The following is a 27062-nucleotide window of genomic DNA, read 5'->3' as shown; positions in this document are numbered from 1 at the left end:
TCTACTTAAGTCTGATTTTTCAAATTCTCAGGTTTGGCTGGCAAGACAACTCCAGTTCCAATCTGGTCTTATAGATTTCTTTATACTAAGGCTGTTTCATATGGGACTTTTTTTTTTTTTTTAAGGCCTTTTACTGAAAACGGGTCAGAAAAGTGCAAAAGTATGAATTTCTAAAATCTGTCTAGCAGAGGGAGCTATGTCTAGGGACAACTGTTCTTATTAAGGACAGCTTTTGGTTTTCAGGGCTTTCCCTTATGGTAAAACACTTGAGTATATCATAGTATATGCCATACCATGCACTTCTCTTTTCTGTTCTTTTTCTTTGTAACCAGTTTCAAATTCAGGATGAGGAATAGACTTACCCAAGATAACAAAAGAACAAGATTTTCTTAGGTAAGTATATGTTATAAATTAGGGCAGATTACTGAACAGAGTACACATCAAATTATAGAAGGGTAATATCTTGTCCCAGTGGAATGACAAAGAAAGTACATGGCCTGGGAATGTTATATACACACACAATCTTACACACACACGTGTATGCATACATATAATTATATATATAAGTATATATAGAGAGAGTATCTTTATCTCAGTAAATCTTCAAAAATATCATATAAAGATCAAATTCCTACCAGGTCATTAAAAGAATTCATAAATTTATGAAGTATACCCAATGTCTCATGGCTAATAGTGTAGGAGGAAGGATTAGAACTCGGAGTGTGTTTCTCCAGCACAGGTGAGCTTTCAGCAGGACACTCCCCAAGAAAAGGTAGGAGCCAGGTTACCTAGGATGTGGAGTAGGAGGGAGAACCCAGGAGATACTTATCTGCAGAAAGAGCTGGGAGCAAATGGGAAAATCTTAGATGCCAGGAAATATAGATTGATGTGTTCAATCCATGTGGCCATTAATGAAGCAGAAGCAGGTCATGGTAATGGCTAAAACCAAGTTGAGCTACTTGGTGACTAGGGTGCTCTTACAGGTGACATGTTATAGTGGGTGAACACTGGACATTTAAGAGTTTGGACTATGAAATCAGATAGAATTTTATTATCATAGTGATAGTACTACTTACTGGTCCTTATTAAATTAAATTAAATTGATTCATTTTCTCATAAGAAATAAAAATACTAAGACTTTTATATGTCTATTATGGGAATTAAATAATAGAATATTTGTAATAACTTCCTCATTTCCTAGCACATAAGCACTGATCCAGATTGGTATCAGTTAATTTTCTCTGTGACTTGAAATAATGACTGTTAAGAATGAATAATAATCTATTCTAAATATTAGTACCTTTGCTTTGCTTTGATAAATAATAATTTGATTAAGGAATCACAGATCATTTTTAATCTCATCATTTTCATAACAAATATTTATTTTCTCAAACTTTTAAATATTTTTATTTTACCTTACAGATAAATATTTTTCTGAGTAAACAATTCTAGGTTGTTATTTATTTTCTCTAAACATTCATTTTGATTTTAGTATTTAATTCTCTGCTCTGAATCACATGGTCTTTTTTTTTTCATGGTGGTAAGAATATTTAACAAGAGATCTAACCTCATAGAAAATTGTTAAGGAGCTGCTGTTCAGTGCATGTAAAGTGCCACTTATATAAGATGGATAAATTCGAGAGAGCTACTGTACAACATATAGGTAACAATACTGTATTGTGCATATAATAAAAAGTCTTCACTATAAAAGAAAGTTTTATCTCCCCAGAGCTACCTAGGCTTTTGTTTTAATGACTGGAACTGCTTCTTTAACGTAAGAATATACTAGATAAAATTTGATTTGACTATTTTCTTTTCTATTTTTGCAGTAATTCTCTTTCATTGGAAAAACCTTTTCTCTGTTTGCCCAGATATATCTTCATTTTTTAGGTTGTTGGTTCACACCATGACTTCCCGTGAGCCAGGGAGGATCAGGAGTTCTGTCCTGGGCTCCCTCAGCCAAGGTGTAGGTCAGTGTTTCCTGTTCCTGGTCAGCCTCACTCTTTCCAGTGAGCTGAAAGACTTCTGTCATCTTTAGAAATAGTCAAGCCTGGTCTCCTCCTCCAGTGAAACAGCAAATGCTGCTACAGTGAGTGTACATGTAGCACATGGTGGGGTCCCTGTGTCTCTTGGCGTTTTCATTTACAACTCTTTCCCAACCTATTTATGAGTTGAGAGAAAAAGAAATAATGGGCTACTTGGCCCAGTATCTATTCTCATCCATGTTTTCAAGGATAAAAGAGATGTTTTGATGGGACAATAGGGGAAAGTCAGAGCTTAATAATTTAACACCTGTCAGTGTAATAACAGAGTATTTCTGCAGGGCTCACCACATAAATTTCTAGCACCCTGTTCTTTCTTGAGTTGGGAACCTTAATGGTGTGAGAGATGCCCAACTCTGCAGCTTCTATTGTGTTCACTAGTCCTACAAGATTTCCAAGTTTAAACTCAAGGATCTACTGCAGTTCCTCCCAAATTGCTAGCCTCGCTCATCCTTCTTCTTGAACCCTATCTGCAACCCAGAAACAGAGCTCAGCTGAGATAGCAGAAGCAGGAGGAACACTAGGAAGAATTTCTATAAGGGGCATCTTTACATTTTTAATAAAACAAAGTGAGTTGCTTGATTGGTTTTAATCATGTGAAAAGACATTGGAAGAATTGGCATGATAACAAGATCCTGAGACCCATGAGAAAAGGAGGTTAAAATAGAAATGACTACTTATCACCTCTCTTCTTGGGAGAGGCTTAGATGAACCCCAGACACTCCAATGGTAAATCCAGTGAAAGCTCTTTTTCTTTTTCTTCCTATCTTCTTTTTTTTTTCTAATCTGACTCCCTCGTAGCTGAACAGATCTTGCTAGTGGATTAAGATTGATACATTGGGGGACTTCTCTGGTGGCGCAGTGGAATCCACCTGCCAATGCAGGTGACACAGTTTTGATCCCTGGTCCAGGAAGATCCCACATGCCACAGAGCAACTAAGCCCATGTGCCACAATCACTGAGCCTGTGCGTTAGAACCCACGAGCCATAACTACTGAATCCCATGAGTCCTAGAGCCTGTGTGCCACACTCTAGGGACCAAGTGCCACAGCTACTGAGCCCATGTGCTGCAACTACTGAAGCCTGCGCCTAGAGCCCATGCTTTGCAACAAGAGAAGCCACTGCACCAAGAAGCCCGAGCACTGCAGCGAAGAGTAGCTCACGCTCGCCACAACTAGAGAAAGCCTGCTCACAGTAACAAAGACCCAACACATTCCCTCCCAAAAATTATAAAAAATTAAAAAATAAATAAAAATAAATTAACAAATATTGATACATTGGGTATTATCATCTCTGCAACATCCTCTTTGTACCCTTAACTGTACCTAGTCACTGTTTGGCACACATCTGTTGAAGCTGCACAGTTCAATCTTGTCGTTATCATTAACAAAGTTCACCTGTGGCACCAAATGCAGAATTTGAGAATTGTTTCATAACTGTATTACTCAGTGTTCTCCAGAAAAACAGATAAGTAGAACCAATATGAGATATATATACATGTATAGCTATAGATATAATATATACACATATATCTACATATATATAAAGGAGATTTATCAGGATAAATTGGCTCACCTTAATTATGGAGGCTAAGATGTTCCAGGATCTGCAAGATGGAGACACAGGAAAGCCGGTGGTTGGTGTAATTTAGTGCAAGTCCGAAGGCTAGAGACCAGTGCAGCCATAGTGTAAGTCCTCCTAAAAGGACAGGAGTAAAACTATCTCCCAGCTCAAGTAGGCAGGAATGAAAAGAGCAAATTCTTCTTTCTTCTATATTTTTGTTCTTTTCAGGCCTCAACAAACTGGATGATGCCCACCCACATTGGGGAATACAAATGACTTCACTAAGTCTGCAGATCCAATTCTAATCATCTCATCTAGAAACAAAACCCTCACAAACACACCCATAAACAATGTCTAATATGGGTACCCAGTGACCAGCCCAGGTGACACGTAAAATTAACCACCTCACTAATTTGCCTGCTTCATCTTCATGATGCTAAGATCATACGGATTATATGTTAAATAATATTAGATGACATTGCCCAACAAAAGACACTGTCATAGTTTCACCTTCCTAGCCTATTTAGGAAAAGTATCACTTTGGCCCCATTGCATCCAGTTTCTGAAAGTCAGCATCAGTGACGTCAACTCTGTGATCACCCCTCTGACTGGCCACCTGGATGATTCAGACTTGGAGAGCCATTTCCTCTAACATGACCTAGTAGGACACAGACTGGCCAGAGTCAATTACTTGAGCGGGTGGACAGAGGCCGGGGAGAGCATGCCAGGGTTGCTGCCTCAGGGCAGCCCTCAGTGTGGGTCTTCCCTGGGGTAAAGGAGGTGCTTCACTCCCTCCTCCTGACAGCTCATTAGTAAGGAAACAAGACAAGGCGGGTGTGTGAAATTACATTGCTCAGGAAGCCCTAGTTTTCCAAAGGATGTGTTACTTTGAAGAGAACAGCTTTCAGGAGGAGAGCTGAGATGGGCATAAAAATGCAGTCACTGATGCACCAGGCTCAAGCACAAAAGCCTTGTCATTTCCCAGGGACTCTATGTGGAGGCCTCCTATTGGTCTGTAGTTTCTGTTTCCTTTCCTGCCCATACTCCACCTTCTAGGATTTAACTTTCATTTTCCCTCCTCTTCTACTGAGGATCTTCTTAGTGGAGGTCAGGCAGCTGCTTTGGTGAGTGAATCCTGAACACATCTGCCCAGGGGCTGCCTTCACTCTTCTCCAAGGAATCACAGCTTCCCCATTGGGGTGTGAAGATAGCTGAGTAGTTTGTGGAGGGCAGAGACACAGAAGAAAAAACTGAATCTTCTTGGGTGAGTTTAATTTGTTCTAAAGGAGGCAAAGGCGCAGCTTGCAGGCTTCCTGCTGAGAGTGTTGTCTTAATAGGGGCCACTCTGTGCACCAAGGCCTGATAGAAATGAGACAGAGATTTTGGAGGAAGAGCGAGATGGCTTTATTTTTCTTTGCCAGGCAAAGGGAAGACAAGGCAGGCTAGGGCCTCAGAAACTGTGCCCCCCTCCTTGGGAGTCAGGGAAGATTTTATACATGGGGGCTCACTGTCTGGGGTATGTGATAAAGATCAAGTTGGTGGAGGTCTTGCATTCTTTTTCCTTTGCATTATTCTTTTTTTCTTTGCAACATTTCAAAACAGACATAGCTGGCATCAGGCCGTCCAGTAACTGGGGTCTGGCAGTTTGTTGATTGTCTGTTTGCCTGGCAGTCTGTGTTTGTCTATGGTTTGTGGGCTGGGGGCCTCCTTTCTGAAATGCAAAACAAACTATAGGAATGATTTTGCTACAATGGTCCTATGGAATGCAGCTTCCAAGTTGTACATAAAGTTAGCAAGTGAGAGGCAGGATGTAACTCACACAGAGTTAAGTATCAGGGAGTTAGCTTTGTGAAGTAAAAATCTAGTAACTACAGATTAGTGACAGCTAGAGTAAAACAAGGAATGATTAACTCTTTCAGGCCAGGTTATCTTTCTCCTCTAGCCTGTTCCACATTCTCTTTGTTTTCCTTGCTCTCAAGAGGGAAAAGAAAAATCACTTCTATTTGCATTGCAACAAGAGTGCTGACTGAAGATCAGTCTGGGGGAGGGGAGTCTTAGAGGAATGGAGGTTGGAAGAAGAGAAAGGCTTTATTTGTTCCTTGGAGGGACTGTTGATTTCTCTAGGCCTAATCTAGCCACAGCTCCTTCCCATTCTGCAAGACCGAACTGCACTTTGCTGAGGACAGCCAGGATCCCTGATTTTTCATGGGTAGAAAGTTTCACCCTCAACAACAAGGGCAACGGCTGAGGGGTCTCTTGAGTTCCGATATTTAAATTTCTATCAGTGAACAATGTAGTATTTCTGCATGACCACATAGATAAATTCTCATCCCCTTGGCCTGTCTGTGCTCAGGAGCCTGATGGTGTGAGAGCTGGCAGACTCCATAGCCTCTGATGTATTCACTGGTCCAGACACAGGGAAGTGCTGCAGTTCCTTGCATCAGCCACCCAGAACCAGCTCAGCTGAGAGATCAGGGGCAAGAGGAGCATATGGGAGGAATTTCCAGAAGTGACATCTGGAAGCATGGAACGTTTAATAACAGTGACATCTAACTTTTACTTTAAAAAACGTGTTACTTGACTGGTGTTACGAATGTAAAAAGTTGCCTGAGACATATTACTACAACAACATCATGAGACCCACAAGGGAGGTAAATTAGGAGAGCCTATGTGTTATTTCCCCTTCTCCTTCCTATAGAAGGTACAGCTGCACCCACCTTTCTCAGGCACATGGATGACACCAGTCACATCTCTTTCCTCACCATGATTTCCCCTCATCTGACCAAATCTTACTTCATCAAGGTTGACTATGGAGATTATCACCTCTGCTACATATTCCTTGTCACCCTCTCAGCCATAGTCAGTGTTAGACCCTTGTCCTCTGAACTCATACAGTGCACCTCTGTCAGGCCAGTTACTACAGGGTTTTAGGAATGATTTTGTCACTTTACTGCTTCAGGTTTTATTTTGCTAGTATTGTAAGGAGTTTATATTAAATAATACTAGATGACTGCCTGGGAAATAAAACAAAACACTATTTCACTTTCCAATTCTATTCAGGAAAAGTGACCCTTTCCCATATAACATCCGTAATTTCTAGCTATCATGCTTAGAGAAACAGTTTTACTGGAGTCACAATAAAAGAAAGTTCTGTATCTAAATCTTTTACATATTTATTGTCTTTTTATGTCCTTTTGGCTTATCTATTGCTGTTACCTCTGAGATATTTTAACTTTGTGTTCTCATGAGGTCAGATGTCAGAAAACCAACTTGTAAGGTGCAATCACCTGACACCATGGCAGCCAACTGACCTGAAGTTTTATCAAGCAGCTGCCACTCATGTTCCTACAAGCGTCTCTCTGATTGCTGGGGAGCCCTTGGGTCCCTGCTTTGGGAAAGGCGGGGGAGGTCATTCTTCATGTGTGAGGACTAGTTCCTTCTGTATTTATTGTGGCTGTGGCTGTTTGACATTAGCTCCTTGGAACCCTGCAGGGAAAATAAATTCTGCAACCTCATGGCTGAATTCATGCTCTGCTCCTCCCTTCTCTATAGGCTCTTCATGCATCTCGGCATTGATTGGATGCTGAATGGGATGAGAAATAACTAGAGGCACCACCACCATATTTGGATCTCAGCTCTGGTCATAAACTGATATGTTTACCTCTGATCTTGTTATTCATCAGTGCCTGATGTGGGCCATCGTCTTTGAGGCCAGGGGTAACTGTATATGCCCACTAGCTATTTTCAGCATCTGTACCACTAGCTGGATTACATTTCTGGTTCACCTTCAGTCTCATTTTTTTTTTTTCTTAAGCTCTCTATTAGAATATAATTGCTTTACATTCTTGTACCAGTTTTTGAGGTACACCAAAGTGAATCAGCTGTATTTATACATATATCCCCATATCCCCTCCCTCCCATAACTCCCTCCCACCCTCCCTGTCCTGGCCCTCTATAATATCACCCATCATCGAGTTGATCTCCCTTTCTTATACAGCAACTTCCCACTAGCTATCTATTTTACACTTGTTAGTGTATATATGCCTATGCTACTCTCACACTTTGTTCCAGCTTCCCCTTCACCCCTCCCCTCCAACCCCGTGTCCTCAAGTCCATTCTCTACATATGCATCTTTATTCCTGCCCTGTCACTGGGTTCATTAATACCAGTTTTTTAGATTCCATATATATGAGTTAGCATACGGTATTTATTTTTCTCTTTCTGGCTTACTTTGCTCTGTATGACAGTCTCTAGGTCTATCCACCTCATTATATATAGCTCCATTTCATGCCTTTTTATGGCTAAGTAATATTCCATTGTATGTATGTGCCACATCTTCTTTATCCATTCATCTGTTGATGGGCATTTAGGTTGCTTCCATGTCTTGACTATTATAAACAGTGCTGCAATGAACATTATGGTACATGTTTCTTTTTGGATTATGGTTTTTACTGGGTATGTGCCTAGGAGTGGGATTACTGGATCACATGGTAGTTCCATTTTTAGTTTTTTAAGGAACCTCCATATTGTTTTCCATAGTGGCTGTACCAACTTACATTCCCACCAAGAGTTCAGGGGAGTTCCCTTTTCTCCACACCCTCTCCAAGATTTATTGTTTCTAGATTTTTTGATGATGGCCATTCTGACCGGTGTGAGGTGATACCTCACTGTGGCTTTGACTTGCATTTCTCTAACGATTAGTGATGTTGAGCACCTTTTCCTGTGTTTGTTAGCCATCTGCATGTCTTCTTTGGAGAAATGTCTATTTAGTTCTTCCGCCCATTTGTGAATTGTGTTATTTGCTTTTTTGGTATTAAGCTTCATGAGCTGCTTATATGTTTTGGAGATTAATACTTTGTCAGTTGCTTTATTGACAAATATTTTCTCCCATTCTGAGGGCTGACCTCTTGTTTATGCTTTCTTTTGCTGTGCAAAAGCTTTTAAGTTTCATTAAGTCCCATTTGTTTATTCTTCATTTTATTTCCATGATTCTAGGAGGTGGGTCAAAAAGGATCTTGCTTTGATGTATGTCGTAGAGTGTTCTGCCTATGTTTTCCTCTAAGTTTTATAGTGTCTGGCCTCACATTTAGGTCTTTAATCTATTTGGAGTTTACTTTTGTGTATGGTGTTAGGAAGTGTTCTAACTTCATTCTTTTACATGTAGCTGTCCAATTTTCCCAGCACCACTTATTGAAGAGGTCGTATTTTTTCCATTGTATATTCTTGCCTCCTTTGTCAAAGATAAGGTGCCCATATGTGCATGGGTTTATCTCTGGGTTCTCTATTCTGTTCCACTGATATACCTTTCTATTTTTGTGCCAGTACCATACTGTCTTGATCACTGTGGCCTTGTAGCATAGTTTGAAGTCAGGAAGCCTGATTCCACCAACTCCGTTTTTCCTTCTCCAGATTGCTTTTGCTATTCGGGGTCTTTTGCGTTTCCATACACATCCTAAGACTTCTTGTTCTAGTTCTGTGAAAAATGCTGTTGGTAATTTGATAGGGATTGCGTTGGATCTGTAAATTGCTTTGGGTAGGATACTCATTTTCACAATATTGATTCTTCCAATCCAAGAATATGGTATGTCTCTCCATCTGTTTGTATCATCTTTAATTTCTTTCATCAGTGTCTTATAGTTTGCTGAGTACAGGTCTTTTGCCTCCTTAGGCAGGTTTATTCCTAGGTATTTTATTCTTTTTGATGCAATGGTAAATGGGAGTGTTTCCTTAATTTCTCTTTCTGATCTTTCATCATTAGTGTATAGAAATGCAAGAGATTTCTGTGTGTTAATTTTGTATCCTACAACTTTACCATATTCATTGATTAGCTCAAGTAGTTTCCTGGTGGCATCTTTAGGATTTTCTATGTATAGTATCATGTCATCTGCAAACAGTTTTATCTTCTTTTCCAATTTGTATTCTTTTTATTTCATTTTCTTCTCTGATTGCTGTGGCTAAAACTTCCAAAACTATGCTGAATAATAATGGTGAGACTGGGCGCCCTTGTCTTGTTCCTGTTCTTAGAGGGAATGCTTTCAGTTTTTCACCATTGAGAATGATGTTAGCTGTTGGTTTGTCATATATGGCTTTTATTATGTTGAAGTAATTTCCTTCTATGCCCATTTTCTGGAGAGTTTTTATCATAAATGGGTGTTGAACTTTGTCGAAAGCTTTTTCTGCATCTATTGAGATGATCACGTGGTTTTTATCCTTCAGTTTGTTAATATGGTGTATCATGTTGATTGATTTGCGTATATTGAAGAATCCTTGCATTCCAGGGATAAACCCCACTTGATCATGGTGTATGATTTTTTTAATGTGCTGTTGGATTCTGTTAGCTAGTATTTTGTTGAGGATTTTTGCATCTTTATTCATCAGTGATATTGGCCTGTCATTTTCTTTTTTTGTGACATCTTTGCCTGGTTTTGGTATCAGGGTGATGGTGGCCTCATGGAATGAGTTTGGGAGGGTCCCTCCTTCTGCAATATTTTGGAAGAGTTTGAGAAGGATAGGTTTGAGCGCCTCTCCAAATGTTTGATAGAATTAGCCTGTGAAGCCATCTCGCCCTGGGCTTTTGTTTGTTGGGAGATTTTTAATCACAGTCTCAATTTCTGTCCTTGTGATTGGTCTGTTCATAGTTTCTATTTCTTCCTGGTTCCATCTTGGAAGATTGAACTTTGCTAAGAATTTATCCATTTCTTCCAGGTTATCCAATTTATTGGCATATAGTTGCTTGTAGTAGTCTCTCATGATCTTTTGCATTTCTGTGGTGTCAGTTGTTACTTCTCCTTTTTCATTTCTAATTCTGTTCATTTGCATCTTCTCCCTTTTTTTCCTGATAAGCCTGGCTAATGGTTTATCAATTTTGTTTATCTTCTCAAAGAACAAGCTTTTAGTTTTATTGATCTTTGCTATTGTTTCCTTCATTTCTGTTTCATTTATTTCTGCTAATCTTTATGATTTATTTCCTTCTGCTCACTTTGGAGTTTTGTTGTTCTTCTTTCTCTAATTGTTTTAGGTGTAAGGTTAGGTTGTTTATTTGATATTTTTCTTGTTTCCTGAAGTAGGACTGTATTTCTATAAACTTCCCTCTTAAAGCTGCTTTTGCTGCATGCCATAGGTTTTGGGTTGTTGTGTTTTCATTGTCATTTGTTTCTAGGTATTTTTTGATTTCCTCTTTGATTTCTTTGATGATTTCTTGGTTGTTTAATAGTGTATTGTTTAGTCTGCATGTGTCTGTATCTTTTACAGTTTTTTTCAGGTAATTGATATCTAGTCTCATGGTGTTGTGGTCAGATAAAATGCAGGATACGATTTCATTTTTCTTGAATTTTCTGAGGCTTGATTTGTGACCCAAGATGTGATCTGTCCAGGACAATGTTCCGTGTGTATTTGAGAAGAAAGTGTATTCTGTCATTTTTGGATGGAATGTCCTATAAATATCAATTAAGTTGAGATGGTCTAATGTGTCATTTAAAGCTTATTTTTTTTTCTGTTTGGGTGATCTGTCAATTGATGTACATGGGGTGTTAAAGTCTCCTACTATTGTGTTACTGTCGATTTCCCCTTTTATGGCTGTTAGCATTTTACTTATGTACTGAGGTGCTCCTATGTTGAGTGCATAGATATTTATACTTGTTATGTGTTCTTCTTGGACTGATCCCTTGATCATTATTTAGTGTTCTTCCTTGTCTCTTGTAATAGTCTTTACTTTAAAGTCTAATTTGTCTGATATGAGTATTGCTACTCCAACTTTATTTTGATTTCCATTTGCATGGACTATCTTTTTCCATCCCCTTACTTTCAGTCTATCTGTGTCCCTTGGTCTGAAGTGGGTTTTTTGTAGGCAGCATATAGAAGAGTCTTCTTTTTGTATCCATTCAGCCAGTCTGTGTCTTTTGGTTGGAGCATTTAATCCATTGACATTTAAGGTGATTATTGACATGTATGTTCCTATTACCATTTTCTTAATTGTTTTGGGTTTGTTTTTGTAGGTCTTTTCCTTCTCTTGTTTTTCCTGCTTAGAGAAATTCCTTTAGCACTTGTTGTAAGGCTGGTTTGGTGGTGCTGAATTCTCTTAACTCTTGCTTGTCTGTAAAGCTTTTGATTTCTCCCTCAAATCTGAATGAGATTCTTGTCAGGTAGAGTATTCTTGGCTGTAGGTTTTTCTCTTTCAAGCCTTTCAGAATATCCTGCCACTCACTTCTGGCCTGAGAAGTTCCTGCAGAAAGATCAGCTGTTATCCTTATGGGTTTTCCCTTGTATGTTATTTGTTGCTTTTCTCTTGCTGCTTTTAATATTTTTTCTTTGTGTTTAATTTTCGTTAGTTTGATTAATATTTGCCTTGCTGTGTTTCTCTTTGGGTTTATTCTGTATGGGACTCTCTGTGCTTCTTGGACTTGATTAATTATTTCTTTTCCCATATGGGGGAAGTTTTCCACTATAACCTCTTCAAATATTTTATCAGATCCTTTCTTTTTTTCTTCTTCTTCTCAGACACCTATGATTTGAATGTTGGTGCACTTAATGTTGTCACCAAGGTCTCTGAGACTGTCTTCCATTCTTTTTATTCTTTTTTCTCTTTCCTGCTCTGTGGCATTTATTTCCCCCATTCTATCTTCCAACTCACTTATTCGTTGTTCTGCCTCAGTTATTCTGCTGTTTATGCCATCTAGAGTATTTTTAATTTCAGTTATTTTGTTGTCCATTACTGTTTGTTTACTTTTTAGTTCTTCTTGAGTCCTTATTAACTGTTTCTTGTATTTTCTGTATTTTGTTATTGAAATTTTGGATCATCTTTACTATCATTACTTTGAATTCTCTTTCAGGCAATTTTCCTATTCCCTCTCCATTTATTTGGTTTTGTGTATTTTTACCTTGTTCCCTCATCCGTGACGTATTTTTTTGTTGTCTCATTTTCCCCCCACTTTGGAGGGTTGGATTGTGTTCCTGTCCCACTGGGTGTTTGGCCTGAGGTTTCAAGCACTGGAGTTTGTAGGCTCTTGAGTATAGCTGGGTCTTGATGTTGAGGTGAAAACCCCTGGGAGGCCTCAATCTGATGAATATTCCCTGGGAACTGGGTTTTGCTGTTAGTCCAAAGTTTTGGACTCAGAGCTCCCACCTCAGGAACTCAGGCTTGACCCTGGGCTTGTGAATCAAGATCCCACAAGCTGTGTGGAGCAGGTAAATGAAAAAATTAAAAAAAAAAAAAGTAGGAGAACAGCAGAACAATAGCAAGGTGAAAAATATGATAAGAATAGGAAACTAATAGATGTATTAGAAAAAATTAAAAAAAAAATAGGTGGAGCAACAACTGGAAGGTAAAACAACTGCAATTCCAAAGTGAGGAGGTGGGAAGAAGAAAAAAAGAAAAAAGAAAAAGAAAAAGAAAAAAAAAAAGCCAGAAAAGGCTTTGGCTGTGGGTGTGGGGCTTAGACAAGCACTGGTGGAGTGGGGGAGATTAAGCAATGGGCAGGGACTATGCTTAGAAAAGGCCCTGGGTGTGGTGGGGAATGGGACTTAGGCCCAGTGAGGTTGAGGGGCCCAGGAATGCCTCTGGTCCTGGGGGCAAAGGACTAGGTCCAGGTATCCAGCAGGCTCCTTGGGCACGAGTTGGTGGGAGAAATGCTAGGCACCTCCTGTAGTCCTCCAATTTCGGAGGGTCACTCCCCCTTGGGTTCTCTTCTTCCTAACCCCATCCCTCCTATTCCTCTAGGACCCTCACAGCTGGAGGGGGCACTGGAAGGCAGGAGACCAGACTCTGATGCGCAACAGGCTTCCTAGGGCCAACTGGGCTAGGGTAACGCCTGTGGCACTTCCCCAGATCTCCTAGTCTCGTAGGGTCCCTGTCTGCCTCTCTTCCTCTCCCCCTCCCCCCCCCCCAGGTCCCAAGCAGCTGGAGGGGGCCCTGGAGTGTGAAAGACCAGGTCCGTGAGCCTAGCAGGCTTCCCAGGGCTTGTGGGCAGGGGAAATACCTTCCCTACCTCCCTTGATTCTCCAATCCCAGAAGGCCCCCTCCCCTGCCTGAATCTCCTCTTTTCCCCTGCTTTCCTTCTACACCCCTAGGACCAATGAGACTTAGAGGGGCCCCTGGAGGACCAAAGATCAGGCCTCAGGCAACACAGGCCTCCCAGTGCCAAGTGGGTAGGGAGATTTCCTGCAGTATCTCCCCTGATTCTCTGATCCTGCAAGGACCCCCCCTCCCACCCACTTTTTGCCTCTCTTCCTTTTCCCCTCTCCTCCCTCCTTCCCACGCCTATATGACCCACTCAGCCGGAGAGGGCCCCAGAGGATGAGGGAACAGACACGGGAGCCCAGCAGGCCCACCAGGCCCAAGTGCGTTGGGGAAAATTCCTCCGCACCTCCCCTGGTCTTCCGATCCTGGAAGGTCCCACCACCAGTCTGCCTCTCTTCCTCTTCCCCGCCATGCTCCCATGCCCCTGGGACCAATGCCACTGGGACCAGTATGTCTGGGAGGGGACCCTGGAGAGTTGGAGACCAGGCCCCGGAGCCCAGCAGTCTTCCCAGGCCAGTGGGTAGCGTAAATATCTTCTGCTCCTCCCCTGATCCTCTGGTCCCAGAGGGTCCCTCCCCGCTTCCGCCTCTCTTCTTCTCCCCCCACCACTTCCCTCCTGTACTTCTAGAACTAATGGCCCCGAGGGCCTTGGAAGGTGGAGGACCCACACGGAAGAAATACCCAGCGGTGCATCCCCTATTCTTCTGACCTGGAAAAATCCCTTCCCACCCCCACTGTCTGCCTCTCTCCCTCCCCCGGTCCCCCTCCCCATCATGCCCCCAGGACCCAAGTGCTGGAGGGGCCCCGGAGAGTGAAGGACCAGGCCTGGGAACGCAGTAGGCCTCCGTGGCCAATAGGGCAGATGAAATGCCCTCTCACCTCCCCACCCCCCAATCTCAAAGCCCCCACCCCCACCAGTCTGCCTCTCTACCTCCTCGCCCTCCTCCCTTCCTCCCACACCCCCAGGACCCAGGCAGCCTGGAGGGGGCCTTGGAGGGTGGAGGACCGCACTGAGGAGCCCAGCAGGCTCCCAGGCCCAGGAGCTCAGCAGGCCTCTTGGCCCCCTGGACGGGAGAAACCCAGTTGCGGTTTCCCGATCTCCCCAGCCCCCAAGGGTATCTCCAGGCAGGAACCTCCCCCCTCAGCCAGCCACCCCCCAGGGGCACTGGTCCCTTCTGGCTTCCCCTTCCCCACCGCCCTGACTTCCCCCAGGCCATACCCAGTTGCTCCAGGGTTCCTCCAGTCTTCTTGGGCTTCAGGTCCCCTGCCGGCCTCCAGCAACCGATCTATTTTTGGGGAGACCGCCATCTTGACTCCACCCCCATCTAAGTTCCAGTCTCATTCTTTATCAGGTTCCCTTCCTATATGATGAACATGGCACAAATGGAGAGTTTCAGTAGGTCTCAATTTATCTCTCTTCAGCATTTGTAGCTTCTCCCTCTCTTGGGCAGAGCCAAGGGAAGCTTATTGGTGTTCTCATACTGGAGATCTTTCTTTTGCCAACAAACTTTGGCAAGCATCAAGACACGAATATCTTCTGAGATCTTCTATTTCTTTGTTTATTGTTTCATAGCCTCATTTTCCTGGAGCTCCTGATAGAAATTCTGAGTCTAGACTAGGGCCACAAGGCCATAGTGAGCCCAGGTTGAAGAATGAGCATCACTGTGCTACCACTCTGTGATACCCCCTCCGAAAGACCACCAGCAGTGTTTCCAACCTGGATCACCAATCCCACCTACACAACCTCATAAGACATAAACTGCAGATTCACTAAGCTTAGCTGGGGGTTACAGGACAGGAGACCCAGCATTGGACAAGGCTGCCTCAGGTGAGCTCTCAGAGATGCTCCTTACAGGAGGTAGGTTATCTCCATCATCTCAGCCTTGTAAGGAACCAGACCAGATGGATGTGTGTGAAACCACCACTGATTAGATAAGCCTAGTGCTGCAAAGGACTGATTACCTAGTAAAAGACAATGAGAACCAGCATCCAGGGGCCTAAAAGAGACAAATCTGGAGTTTAGAGTCACAATCCCCTTGTGAAAAATGATCCTACCTGATCCTTCCAACTCTACACTGGATCCATCCAACATCTCACAACCCAAGTGCACAGCTAGTTATGCCCCTACACTTCTCTGATGGGAAAACATTGATAACTTGCCTTTGGAAGAGAGTTTTTGAATGTTACATAATTTGGGAAGTTCATAATTAATGTCATTACAGCATCTTGTGATACCAAAGGCCTATCAGTTTTTTGCCCACCAGCCACACTGGCATTTTGAAACCTATATGAGATGCTGTGTCTTCCAGGACTAAGTCATTTCCTCCATCTAATACATTTTTTCATCTCTCATTGCATGTTTCCTTCATCTTCCTCAGTTTTAAGTTCAACCCTTAGGTTTTCAAGTAGGAATTCTTGGATAACCCTTATTTACCCCCATTATTTGATTTCTGAACAATATGTAGGTCTCTATAGTAGTATTTTTTAGCATCTGCTCTTTTGTCACATACATACATATGTACATACATGTATATGACTGAATTTCAATTTACTATTACTTTCCAGGTGAATATCAAGTTCACAGTGGTTTAAATCCTCTGTTTTGATTCATCTTATTGTGTATGGATATTAGTCCAGTTGACAGCACGTATTTCTTCATCAGTGATAATTAGTTGAAAGATCTAGCATAAAATTTTGAGCCTTTTTTTCCCTCAAGGCTGACATTCATTTCACCTGTGTTTATAAGTTTTTAGATATCTGACTTGTGTGATCCTATGAGTCTATTTATACTAACTGCCTACCCACCATCCTCATACACACACATCTTTGGTCTCCTATCAATGTCCTTGACGTATTTCCAGGCCAAGGTGAAATCAATGTTTATACACTGAAGTCTTTGCAGAACTTCCCAGTTGGTTTTGATCTCTTCATTCCCACACCACCCATTGCCCTGAGTATTAATTGGGCCCATGAAGTTACTTCTGTTTTTCTTAGATTAACTCAGTGGGGTAGGAGACAGGGCTCTGCAGGAGGACCCCTAATGTATTAGGTTCAAACCCATTCTGTGTATTGCACATACATGATCTTTATAAGTAATTTTCTCTATTTGCACATGTGATAAAGGGTTTGCTCTTATCATGTATACAAACATGTTATCATATATAATGTCATGATCATAAAGGAAATCATTGTAAACGTACAGGAAATGATGGTAATGGTTATACTGTAAATAATTTAGTTAGAGCAGGGGTTTGTGATGAAAGAACATGTAAGGGTGTTTATTGAAGTATAAGAGAGTCATATTGATATCAAAGGTAGCACTCCATGCTGTGAAAAGAATGGGTATAAAAGTCCAACATTATTAAGTGGTTTCTACCTTTTGATATTGAGGATGCTTCTTGGGGCATAGAAAGGAAAAAGCGGGATGGATGGTGGATCATACAAGTATTTTAGTAGAAAAGGTATCAGGTCATCCTTTTGCTTAGTAAAATTAAATAATAAGAATCATTGTACAGGTAACGATAGAATTTGTCATGTGACATGAACGATGAACTGAAAGTGAAGTTTTTACAATTATTATGAAATTTCCTTTTGGCCAGGTTACCAAGCTCCTTCACTTGTTTCTCCCTGTTTTCTTTTGTTTCCTTCAATAAATTGATCTTAGCCTGTACTCGATTTATACACAATTAGTATTATGTATTTCTATCTTTCTTACTCTGCCCCCTTTTATCCTGCCCAATCATACAGGGATCTGTGAGCAAGAGAACCCTCAGAAGTCAGGACAGGTAGGAGCGGAGGAACAGCTGCAATGGCTTCAGGACATTTGGTGAAACTACAGGAGGAGGTGACCTGCCCCATTTGCCTGGAGCTTCTGAAGGAACCCCTGAGCCTTGGCTGTGGCCACACCTTCTGCCAAGCCTGCATTACTGCAAAACACAAGGAGGCAGTGATTAACCAAGAGGGGGAGAACAGCTGCCCTGTGTGCAGAATCGGGTATGAGCCTAGGAATCTGCAGCCTAATAGGCACCTGGCCAACATAGTGGAGAGGCTCCGAGAGATCGAGCTGAGCCTGAAGGAGCAAGAGGGAAATCTGTGTGTGTGCCATGGAGAGAAACTCCTGCTCTTCTGTGAGGAGGATGGGAAGGTCATTTGCTGGCTTTGTGAGCGGTCCCAGGAGCACCGTGGTCATCACACATTGCTCATGGAGGAGATTGCCAAGAAGTACCAGGTAAGACCAGAAAGGAGAAAAGAGGACAGAAAATGGTACTTGAGGGGAAATCTCTACTTTGATCACCATGAACCTGAGGCCTGTGATCTCTTTTCTTCCTATGCTCACCTTCTGATGACTGAACGAAATTTATGTGCATTCTTCCAATTACAAAGTAATAACCCTATACACAGACGCTTAGCCAGAAGTAGACACTCATGTACGTTGTGCTATTAGGTGGAGACTTGGTTCCCAAGAGAAGCTCTCATTACCCCTTTGAGCAGGAGGGGTAACTAGGACACTAAGTGGATTGAGATGTAAGTTGTATCCCTTCTGCAGGATCAGGTTTCTTCTAGAACAAAGAGAACTAGTCTTCTCTTGGCAAGTATACGGGGACTTCTATCGCTTGAGTCATAAAGAATACATTCCCCACCTAAGGTTTTCTTCTAGGGGATAGATTCTAATTGCTGTTCTCACAGTTTCTGTAGAGTCTATTCTCTTTGGAAATCTGCCTCATTTCTCCCCCATTTCTCCTCTACAGTGATGCTGAGAAAGCCCATAGCTTGACTCTAGTGTGTTTCTTTTCTCACAGAAGATGCTACAGGTATATCTGGAGAGGCTGAAGGGGCAGCAGCAGGAAGCTGAGGAGTTGGAATGTGATTTCAGAGAAAAGATTGCTACCTGGAAGGTATGAGGTGAAGCTTCCTGAGGGATTTAGATAATCAGGACAGGACCTTGGGTTAGTCACAAAGAACTGCCTTCCTCTTTGTTCCCTGACAGTTAAGTCACTTGACTAGTACTTTTCCTCATCTTTTCCCTGATAGGGGTGGTGCTGAAAAGTGAACATATCACAAATGAACACAGATACTGGAAGAGAGGTATTCATATGGAGGGATCCTCTGGTGAGGATGTCTAGTGTATTTCAGATTCCATTCCTGTCATGTGTTTTAGCCTTTGACTCCTCTCGGAGAGACATTTGTCAGTGGCTCATTGTTCAATCCTCAGCATTCAAGTTTTTAGCAGAGGGAGGTGGGAGGGGGTCAGGACTAATGCAAGGAGTCACAAGCATCCTGGACAGATGTGTGAAGTCTGAGTCACACCCAGGGAACACATTTGGTTCTGAGTTGTTATCAATAATGCAGACTTGGGGGATTATTGTGGAGTGTGATAGGAAAAGATAGGAAAAGTCAATTTCCCTAAGAATTGATTTCCTCCTCTGTCTCTGTCCCTATCCCTGTCTCTCTCTCTCTCATTCCTGAAGAATCAAATACAACATGAGAGACAAAATATCCAGGCAGAGTTTAAAAAACTGAGAGTGATTCTGGACAATGAGGAACTAAAGAAACTGCAAGAGCTGAGCAACGAAGAGGAAGTTGGTCTACATAACATGGCAGACTCTGAGCATGAGCTGGCCCAGCAGAGCCAGTTGGTGAGAGATCTCATCTCAGATCTGGAGTGTCGTTTGCAGGGGTCAGCAATGGAGATGCTGCAGGTAAGACTTGGGAAGAAGCCCCTCCATCTGAGATATGAGAAACATGAAGACTAAATTTCCATCTCTTCTGTGTTGCTGTGCTCTTTCTGGTGCTGTCACTAAGGTTGCCTTGGCCCTGTAATACCCCTTCCCAGCGTGTATCTCAGAGGTTATAAGAATAAGTGAATGCATGAATTGAATGCAGGAATAACAAGGGAAATTTTAATTTTATTTTTTAAGATGCCAAGTTCAGTGCAAAACTTTGATTGTGGAGAGAAGATTCACTGTGTTTGTTGGTTTTCTAAAGGCCTCTGCTATCTGTGATCTAGTGTTAAGCATTTATCGGGTACCTCTTCATGATCCAGCTTAGTCCCAGACGAACACATGCACTTCGGATTCCAAGAGGCTTTTTCTTTTCCCCTCAATGTGTTGAGGTTTTCTTCCTCTTTCTGTTTCTGAAGAGAATTTTTGAAAGACTTATTCTTTTTTTTTTTTAATAAATTTATTTATTTATTTATTTTATTGGCTGTGTTGGGTCTTCTTTGCTGTGTGCGGGCTTTCTTTTTAGTTGTGGGTGAGTGGGGGCTACTCTTTGTTGTGGAACATGGGCTCTAGGCACGTGGGCTTCAGTAGTTGCAGCACATGGGCTCAATAGTTGTGGCTCACAGGCTCTAAAGCGCAGGCTCAATAGTTGTGGCACACGGGCGTAGTTGCTCCATAGCATGTGGGATCTTCCTGGAGCAGGGATCGAACCTGTGTCCCCTGCATTGGCAGGCGGATTCTCAACCACTGCGCCACCTAGGAAGCCCCAGACTTATTTATTCTTTAAATATTCAGTGGAATTTGCTAGAGAAGCCATCTCACTCTGGGTGTTTTTTTTTTTTTTTTTTCAAATATACAATTTAATGAGTTTTGACATGTATATGCCCACGAAACGATGATCAAAACAACATATTGAGTGTATTCATCTTCCCAAAGATTCCTTGTGCCCCTTTGTAATTCCTCCCTTCTATTCCACTCCCCTTGCCACCCCGAAGCAACCACTGATATACAGACTGTCACTATAACTATGGGTGTTTCTTATTAAAAGAGTTTAAAATTTTTTCTTGTATTACAATTATTTAGATTTTTTGCAGTCCTTGAGTCAGTTTTTATATGTTTTTGTAGGAATTTGTCTATTCTAAGTTGTCTGATTTGTAAGCATAAAGTTAGTTATAATAATGCTTTATTACCCCTTTAATTTCTGTAATATTCACAGTAATGTCTCCTCTTCTATTCCTGATTTTGGTGATTTGCTTTTCCACTTTTTTTGTGGTCAGTTTATTTATGTTTTGCTAATTTATTGAATTTTTTTAAAAAACAAACATTTTAGTTATTTTGTCTATTTCTTATCCTTTCTTATTCATTTATTTCTGCTCTTACATTTATTGTTTTCTTTGTGTGTGTGTGTGTTTGTACGTATTTGTGCATGTGTGTGGGGGGGTGGGTGGATGTGCTGGTTTAATTTACTATTCCTTTCTTAGTTTCTTGAAGTGGAAACTTGGATCTCTGATTTGAGACCATCTCCTCTGATATAGTGTTTAATGATATAAGGGCACTTAATTCATTTTATTTCATACATTTTGATTGTTTAGTTTTAATTTTTATTCAGTTCAACTTATTCTTAAATTTCTTTTGCAGTTTTCTTTTGTTGTTTTGTTTGTTTGTTAAACCTTGGATTTTTTAAAGTGTGTTGGTAATGAGAAAATACTTGGTGATTTCTGAGTTTCACTTCTGCTGTGGATTTCAAATTTAATTCTGCAGTAATTAGAGAACATATAGTTTTATTATTTCAACCTTTTAAGTTTATTGATACTTGTTTATGGCCTAAAATACTGAGTGTACAGAAAAATTTTCGTTATGAATTTGAAAAGACTGTGTGTTCTTCATTCATTGGGTACAATGGACTATAGCTGCCACTTAGGTCAACTTGGTTGATAGTTTGTACATGTCTTCTATAAAATCATGGTTTCCATACAAAATGTTCTCTCATTCTTGAGAGTGAGTTATTGAAATCTACAACTATTATTACTGAATTGTGTATGTCTCCTTTCATTTTTGCTTTGAATAATTTGAAGTCTTCTATTAGGTGCATGTACATTTATAACTGATATATCTTTTTAATGCACTGAACTTTTTATAATTATAAAATTTCCCTCTCATTCTCTCATAACATTAATCTTAAAGTCTATTTTGTCTAATATTAATGTAAATAATTGACCTTTTTTGATTACTGCTTGCATGGTATGTATTTTTCTGTTTTTTACTTTTGCCCTTTCTGTGCCTTGATTATGTCTCTTGTAAATAGCAGTAGTTACATTTTGCTTTTTATCCAGGTCAACAATCTCTGATTTCAATTGAGGCATTAACACGACATTTAATGCAGTTATTGATATGGCTGTAATTAAATGTACTCTTCTGCTATTTGCTTTCTATATGGCTTCTGTAGGCTTCATTTTTTTCTTTCTTCTTACTCCCTTCTTTTGTGTTAAACAGATATTTCTAGTATAAAGTTTTATCTTCTTATTTTCTAACTAGTTTTGCAGTTTTTTTTCCTAGGTTGGTCTAGTGATTAAAACATATTTCCTATACTATCATGATCTATTTCAGACTAATGTTTACTTAGTTTCAGTAAAATAGACACTTCCTGAAGCATCACTTTTTGTTTCCTTCCAGCGACAACACAGTGATGCTTTAACATGGACAGCTGATCCTACAGGCTAACACCTGCAGGCATCTGAACTTTTTTCTATAACTGGGAAGAGAAACTCTCTTTTTTTCCGGAGTTTATATCAGGAGGTTTATGTTTCCTTCACAAACTGAGAAAAAGGGTCAATATAGGTTGAATAAATAGAACTGGAGAAAGACACAGACCAGATTAGGAAGACAATGCTTGAGTTTCAAAATTAAACTATGATTAAAGTTGCAACTGTCCTCCCATCCTTTATTCTTTCTTTACTTATTCTAGTTTAATTTGATTTTTGTCATATACACAAAAGAACCCTAATGCAGAGGGCATTTTCTTTGAAACTCAGATGTTGCCCTTGTTTTTGATGACATGGGGGAGGTAAATCTGAAGTAAAAGTGATTAAATACAATGGTACATACCTGATCAAACAAGTAAAACAATAAATGTGATGATTAAGATTAGATGGCTACAAACTGTTAAGGACCTGGACTATACTGACTCAGTAGAGACTAAAGTGCAGGTAAATGCACTAGTTTTTGGACAGTGAGTATATAGTGGTAACATTATGAAAATGGGGTATAAGAGAAGAGACAACTTGTTTGGTGAAAAAGTTACGTATTAGACATCCTAAGTTACTGATTCCTGTGGCTTATTTACTACTGAATATATTAATCTGCATTTACGAGACAAAGTTGAGTAAAAATAAAAGAATTGGAAGTCAACTGCACATGTATGTATGCTGAATTTGAGGGAGTGGAAGAGATCACTAATAGTGTATAAGATGAGAAGAGAGAGACCTTAAAAACACCTACAGTAATACATTTGTTTCCTTGTACCCTAAACAAAAGCCATATAAATAGCTTGAGGAATATTAGGTTTCTGTATTCATCTTTGATTCTCCAAAGCCTCATTTAATGCTTGGCAAATAATAGTATATTACTTCAGTTTTGTTGAATAAATGGAAGAACCACGAATTATTCAAATTATCTCATGGGTCACCAGAATTACGGACCTCTTATTCTTCCCATGAATGTGTCTCACCTCCAGATGCTAGAAGCCTCATGCTTCCACAAAGGGAAAAGCCTTTTTACCTTTTTGGAAACCTGACAACACCATATGACTCTTCTGGAATGACTGACCTCACTCTTTCCTTTTGGCTCTCACATTGAGACTATCTGTATTCTCACAATCAGGGGCTGATGGGGTTGTGATGAAGCTTTGTAAGTGGGGATACCTATCACTTCTTGACTCATGTTATCTTTTTTCTCACTAGGATGTGAACAGTGTCATGCAAAGGTATGTGTGGGAGACCAGAGATGGTCCTTTTGTGCTGTGAAAATAATATAAAGCTACTAGAGTTACCTGGTGGTCAATTGAAATAAAACAATGTTCAGGGCAGAAAAATGGAGTATAGATTTACCTTAGATTTCTGTTCACAAATCATGGCTAGATTGTTCTATAAACATTGAGAATGGACCAGATTCTATAGTAGAGAATTTTTGTCATGGGAAGTTGCAGACTTTGGGACATTACCAGTATTAGGAATAAGGCATTACAGTGTCAAGTCCCTGTGACTTCATAAATTCAATTCACATTGGGTGCCATTATGCAACTCAAGTTCCCATATTTAATAGGTGCTTCTCTTATCATGGGAAGGTTGAGTCTTCTTTACCTGCCAAGTACCTGGAATTGGAGACAATTCCTTTATATTTGAATTTTCAACTGCGTGTAGAAGAGACTAGGTCCTTCTATATCTTTCTGTTTAGATTTCCAAAAACAGACTTGAATCTTAAAAAATATTTTGGCCCTGGTATGAACCATTGATCCATCTTGGTCCCATAATTTAGAAGTCAGAATGAAAAGGCAGCATCCTTGTGTCTGAATTTGCACACGTACATGGCAGTATCAAGATCTTTACAAACACATGAAATTTAGATCCTGTTAGTTTAATGTCTTCTTTTCCAAGGGTTTGTCATTATTCCCAGAGAACCTGAAATCTCAGGGTATTCTGAAGGCCTCCGTATTGGGCAGAAGCCTTTGAAGGTCTGGGGACTCTCTGGACAGTGTTCTCATACCTGACAGGTCCCAAACACCCAGAAACCAGTCTCTGTAACCTCATTTTCTGACATCTCCCTGGGAGCACATACTTATGCAGTGACTTTTCCACAAATTAAATTTTTTAGGTACCAAAGATTTATTTTGTTAAATGTATTGTTTCATATAATTTCATATGATCTCAAGGAGGTAGAGAGGGAGAGGTTAATGATTTCATTTTGGAAGGAAGAAACTGTCCTTCTGACAGGTCAAGATCTTCCCAGATTTCACACAAAGGGTAACTGGAAAGGTGGACACGAGCACATTTCTTCTGGCTCCAAGGTCAGGCGTCCACTCTCTCCCTTCCCAGGGTTTCCAGAGAAGACATTTCAAGTGCATAAATGGGGTGGAAGTTATTGCACGCCAGTGGTTTCAGAGGGACACAGACTCAGAGGCGTGGGGGTCAATTTTTGTTTTCTCAAGGAGTGAGACCTTGATTCTGAAGAAACCAACAACTTTCTCCGAGGAACAGAGGATAGTGTTTCGAGCTCCTGATCTGAGAGACATACTGCGAGTGTTTAATGGTGAGGAGTGCCACCTTAGTGGGTGTGTATGGGATTCTTGTGATGGATGGAAAATGGGGAGGAGGCTCCAATTTCTAGGTGTGGATGGAGACAGTGAAGTTTAGATACTATGTGCTGATGACACGGTCATATTTATGGGGAATGACCGGGGGCTTGGTTCACCCTCTCCTTTACCAGTTCACTACCTCACCATAGCCCTTCCCCTAATTTGGAGAGGATTTCAGTGCTAACTCCTTTGCTTATATTTAATATTATGGATTTTTATCATTTCAGAGTTGAGAGATGTGCAACGCCACTGGGGTAAGGAGACATCACAGTGTCATTAAGCCATCCTGTTCTCTTCATCTTTTAGAAGTTTTCATTTTTTTAGGCGGTCTCATGTTTTAAGACCCATACTTCCTGGGTCTTAAATACAAACATATCTTTCCACTCAAGTTATTCTAAACATTCCTTTTATAATGTCACAAGTAAAACGACATCATCGCCTTAACCCAGGCCTATACTTTTTCAACAGTTCACGTGACCCTGAATCCTCCCAAGGGTATATCAAGTGTTGCCATTTCTGCGGATGCGAGGCAAGTAAGATATGAGCACAATCATCAACAATATGCATATGTGAGACAAGTGAGAAATGTGTACAATCAGCAACAATATAATCAATATTGCAATATTGATTATGAAATTGATTATGAAGATAATGGTGTCCTGGGCTCCCCCGTTATCACATCAGGGAGACATTACTGGGAGGTAGACGTGTCAGCGAAACGTGCCTGGATCCTGGGGGTATATAGTGGAAAATGCCCTGGATATAATGCGAAGTTACCAGAGAATAAGGGCCTATTCCAGTGTTCATTTGGTAACTACAAGCCTGCGCATATATATAGTGCACAGTCTCCAGCTGAAACCAGAGTAAAACATCAATCTGTTTACTCGAGATATCAACCTAAATACGGCTATTGGGTCATCGAGTTAAAGCATGGTTCTGTATATAATGCTTTTAATGATTCTTCCTCCTCAGATCCCTTGATCTTACCTCTCTTCATGAGTGTTCCTCCCTATCGTATTGGGGTTTTCCTAGACTACGAGGCTCGCACAGTCTCTTTTCTTAATGTCACAAACCACGGGTTTGTCATCTATAAATTCTCCTCATGTTCCTTTTCTGAGAACACTTATCCGTATTTCAATCCTATGCAATGTGATGCCCCCATGACTCTGTGCTCACCAGACTCTTGAAGCTTCTCACACCCTCTTCTCTGCAGTGCTGCGTGCTATGGGTTCACTGTACACACCTCTGTGTACGGGCACCATTCTCATTTTTGTCCTCGCTCCCTCTCTTTTGTCTTTTAAATGTCCTTTATTCATCAATAGGGTATACAATATTTTCCCCAATATCATATTTGCATTGGGAGAAAATCTTAATTCACCATTTTCCATACCCCAAGGGAAAAGGACTAACGTCCCATAAAGAAAGAGTAGTATCAAGTTAGCCCCTCTGCCAAATTGTTACAATCTCATTTCCTCTGCCCCTGGCTGAGAAGATGAAGGAAAGCTTCTCAACAACTTTTGTGTATTATTAGAGACTTAGTACAGGAGTCATTCACTAAAGAAAGCATCCTGAGCAGTGTCTCTGTTTACCCATGATGTCCCTTATTCACCAAGGAATTAAGGAGAAAATATCATAAATGATATGTACTAAGAGTGGAAGTTTTGTGCCCAGAGTGTCTGAGTTCAAGTCGTGTCTCTCCACGTATTAGCAGTGTAATCTAGAATAACCTCCCTAAATGCTGTGTTTATTTTCTGAATGTAATCTTGACATAAAACCTGCACCATACATAAGATCATTGTCAGAGATAAATGCTATTGAGTGTAAAACATCTAAGTGTCTCAACTTAATAATAAATATTTGATCTATTAATTACTGAAAAATTCAACCTATGTCAGTGTCTTTTATTTTTCTTTTCATTTTGTGTGTACCCAGTTTACTGAGGAGTTGCAAATCATTGCAGTGTAGACATAAAACAGTTTAATATTTTTCTACAGCTCCTCCCCAACTCTACCATGTTCAACTCCCCTTCCTCCTACTTTTCTTAATTAACATCTCACTCTTTCATACGTCTCCGGTCTCATCTAGTAGTTAGAATTGTCTCGTTTAAAACTCACTCCTACTTATTGTAAAGTTTTCATTGCAAACATGATTCAAAGTTGTTCTCTCCCCACCCAGGCTAGAGCCATCTTGGCCTCTAACAGTCCAAAGCGAGGATGAGGAGGTTGAGTGCCTTCAGGGGCACAAGGGGTCTTTTCATTGAAGTCTCATTTTCCAAATCCTAGATGCCTCTGTGCTGCTGTCAAGACTACTTCAGCTCTTCCTGTCATAGAAAAGCATGTATGTGTGTGTATGCTCAGTATTAGGATTTTATT

General features: G+C 40.7%; 1 protein-coding gene across 2 annotated transcripts; it reads left to right on the top strand.

The window, feature by feature from the left end:
* The first annotated feature begins 43 nt into the window (after positions 1 to 43).
* On the top strand, positions 44 to 26575 carry LOC130829384 (tripartite motif-containing protein 5-like). Of its 2 annotated transcripts, none has more exons than XM_057695882.1 (8): positions 44 to 393; positions 17368 to 17848; positions 18420 to 18515; positions 19089 to 19319; positions 23300 to 23322; positions 24544 to 24644; positions 24918 to 24944; positions 25159 to 26575. In XM_057695882.1, exons 2-8 carry the CDS (start codon positions 17429 to 17431, stop codon positions 25875 to 25877), a joined length of 1617 nt encoding a protein of 538 aa, XP_057551865.1. In that variant the 5' UTR covers positions 44 to 393; positions 17368 to 17428; the 3' UTR covers positions 25878 to 26575. The 2 variants fall into 2 exon arrangements, with proteins under 2 accessions (XP_057551865.1, XP_057551864.1); XM_057695881.1 differs by lacking the exon at positions 44 to 393 and adding an exon at positions 4721 to 4869.
* Positions 26576 to 27062: the final 487 nt, after the last annotated feature.

The sequence above is a fragment of the Hippopotamus amphibius genome, chromosome 9 (assembly GCF_030028045.1).
Source record: "Hippopotamus amphibius kiboko isolate mHipAmp2 chromosome 9, mHipAmp2.hap2, whole genome shotgun sequence".
Classification (NCBI taxonomy): Eukaryota; Metazoa; Chordata; class Mammalia; order Artiodactyla; family Hippopotamidae; genus Hippopotamus; species Hippopotamus amphibius.
Note: the sequence above shows the minus strand (reverse complement) of the source record. Positions and strands in the feature narration are given on the sequence as shown.

Bases quoted from the DNA above. Each gene is read 5' to 3' on its own strand.
- LOC130829384 (XM_057695882.1), top strand. From the start codon at position 17,429: ATGGCTTCAGGACATTTGGTGAAACTACAGGAGGAGGTGACCTGCCCC. The intron at 18,516-19,088 runs GTATGAGGTGAA...TCATTCCTGAAG, and splicing joins AAAAGATTGCTACCTGGAAG to AATCAAATACAACATGAGAG. The intron at 24,945-25,158 runs GTAAGGAGACAT...CTTTTTCAACAG, and splicing joins AGATGTGCAACGCCACTGGG to TTCACGTGACCCTGAATCCT.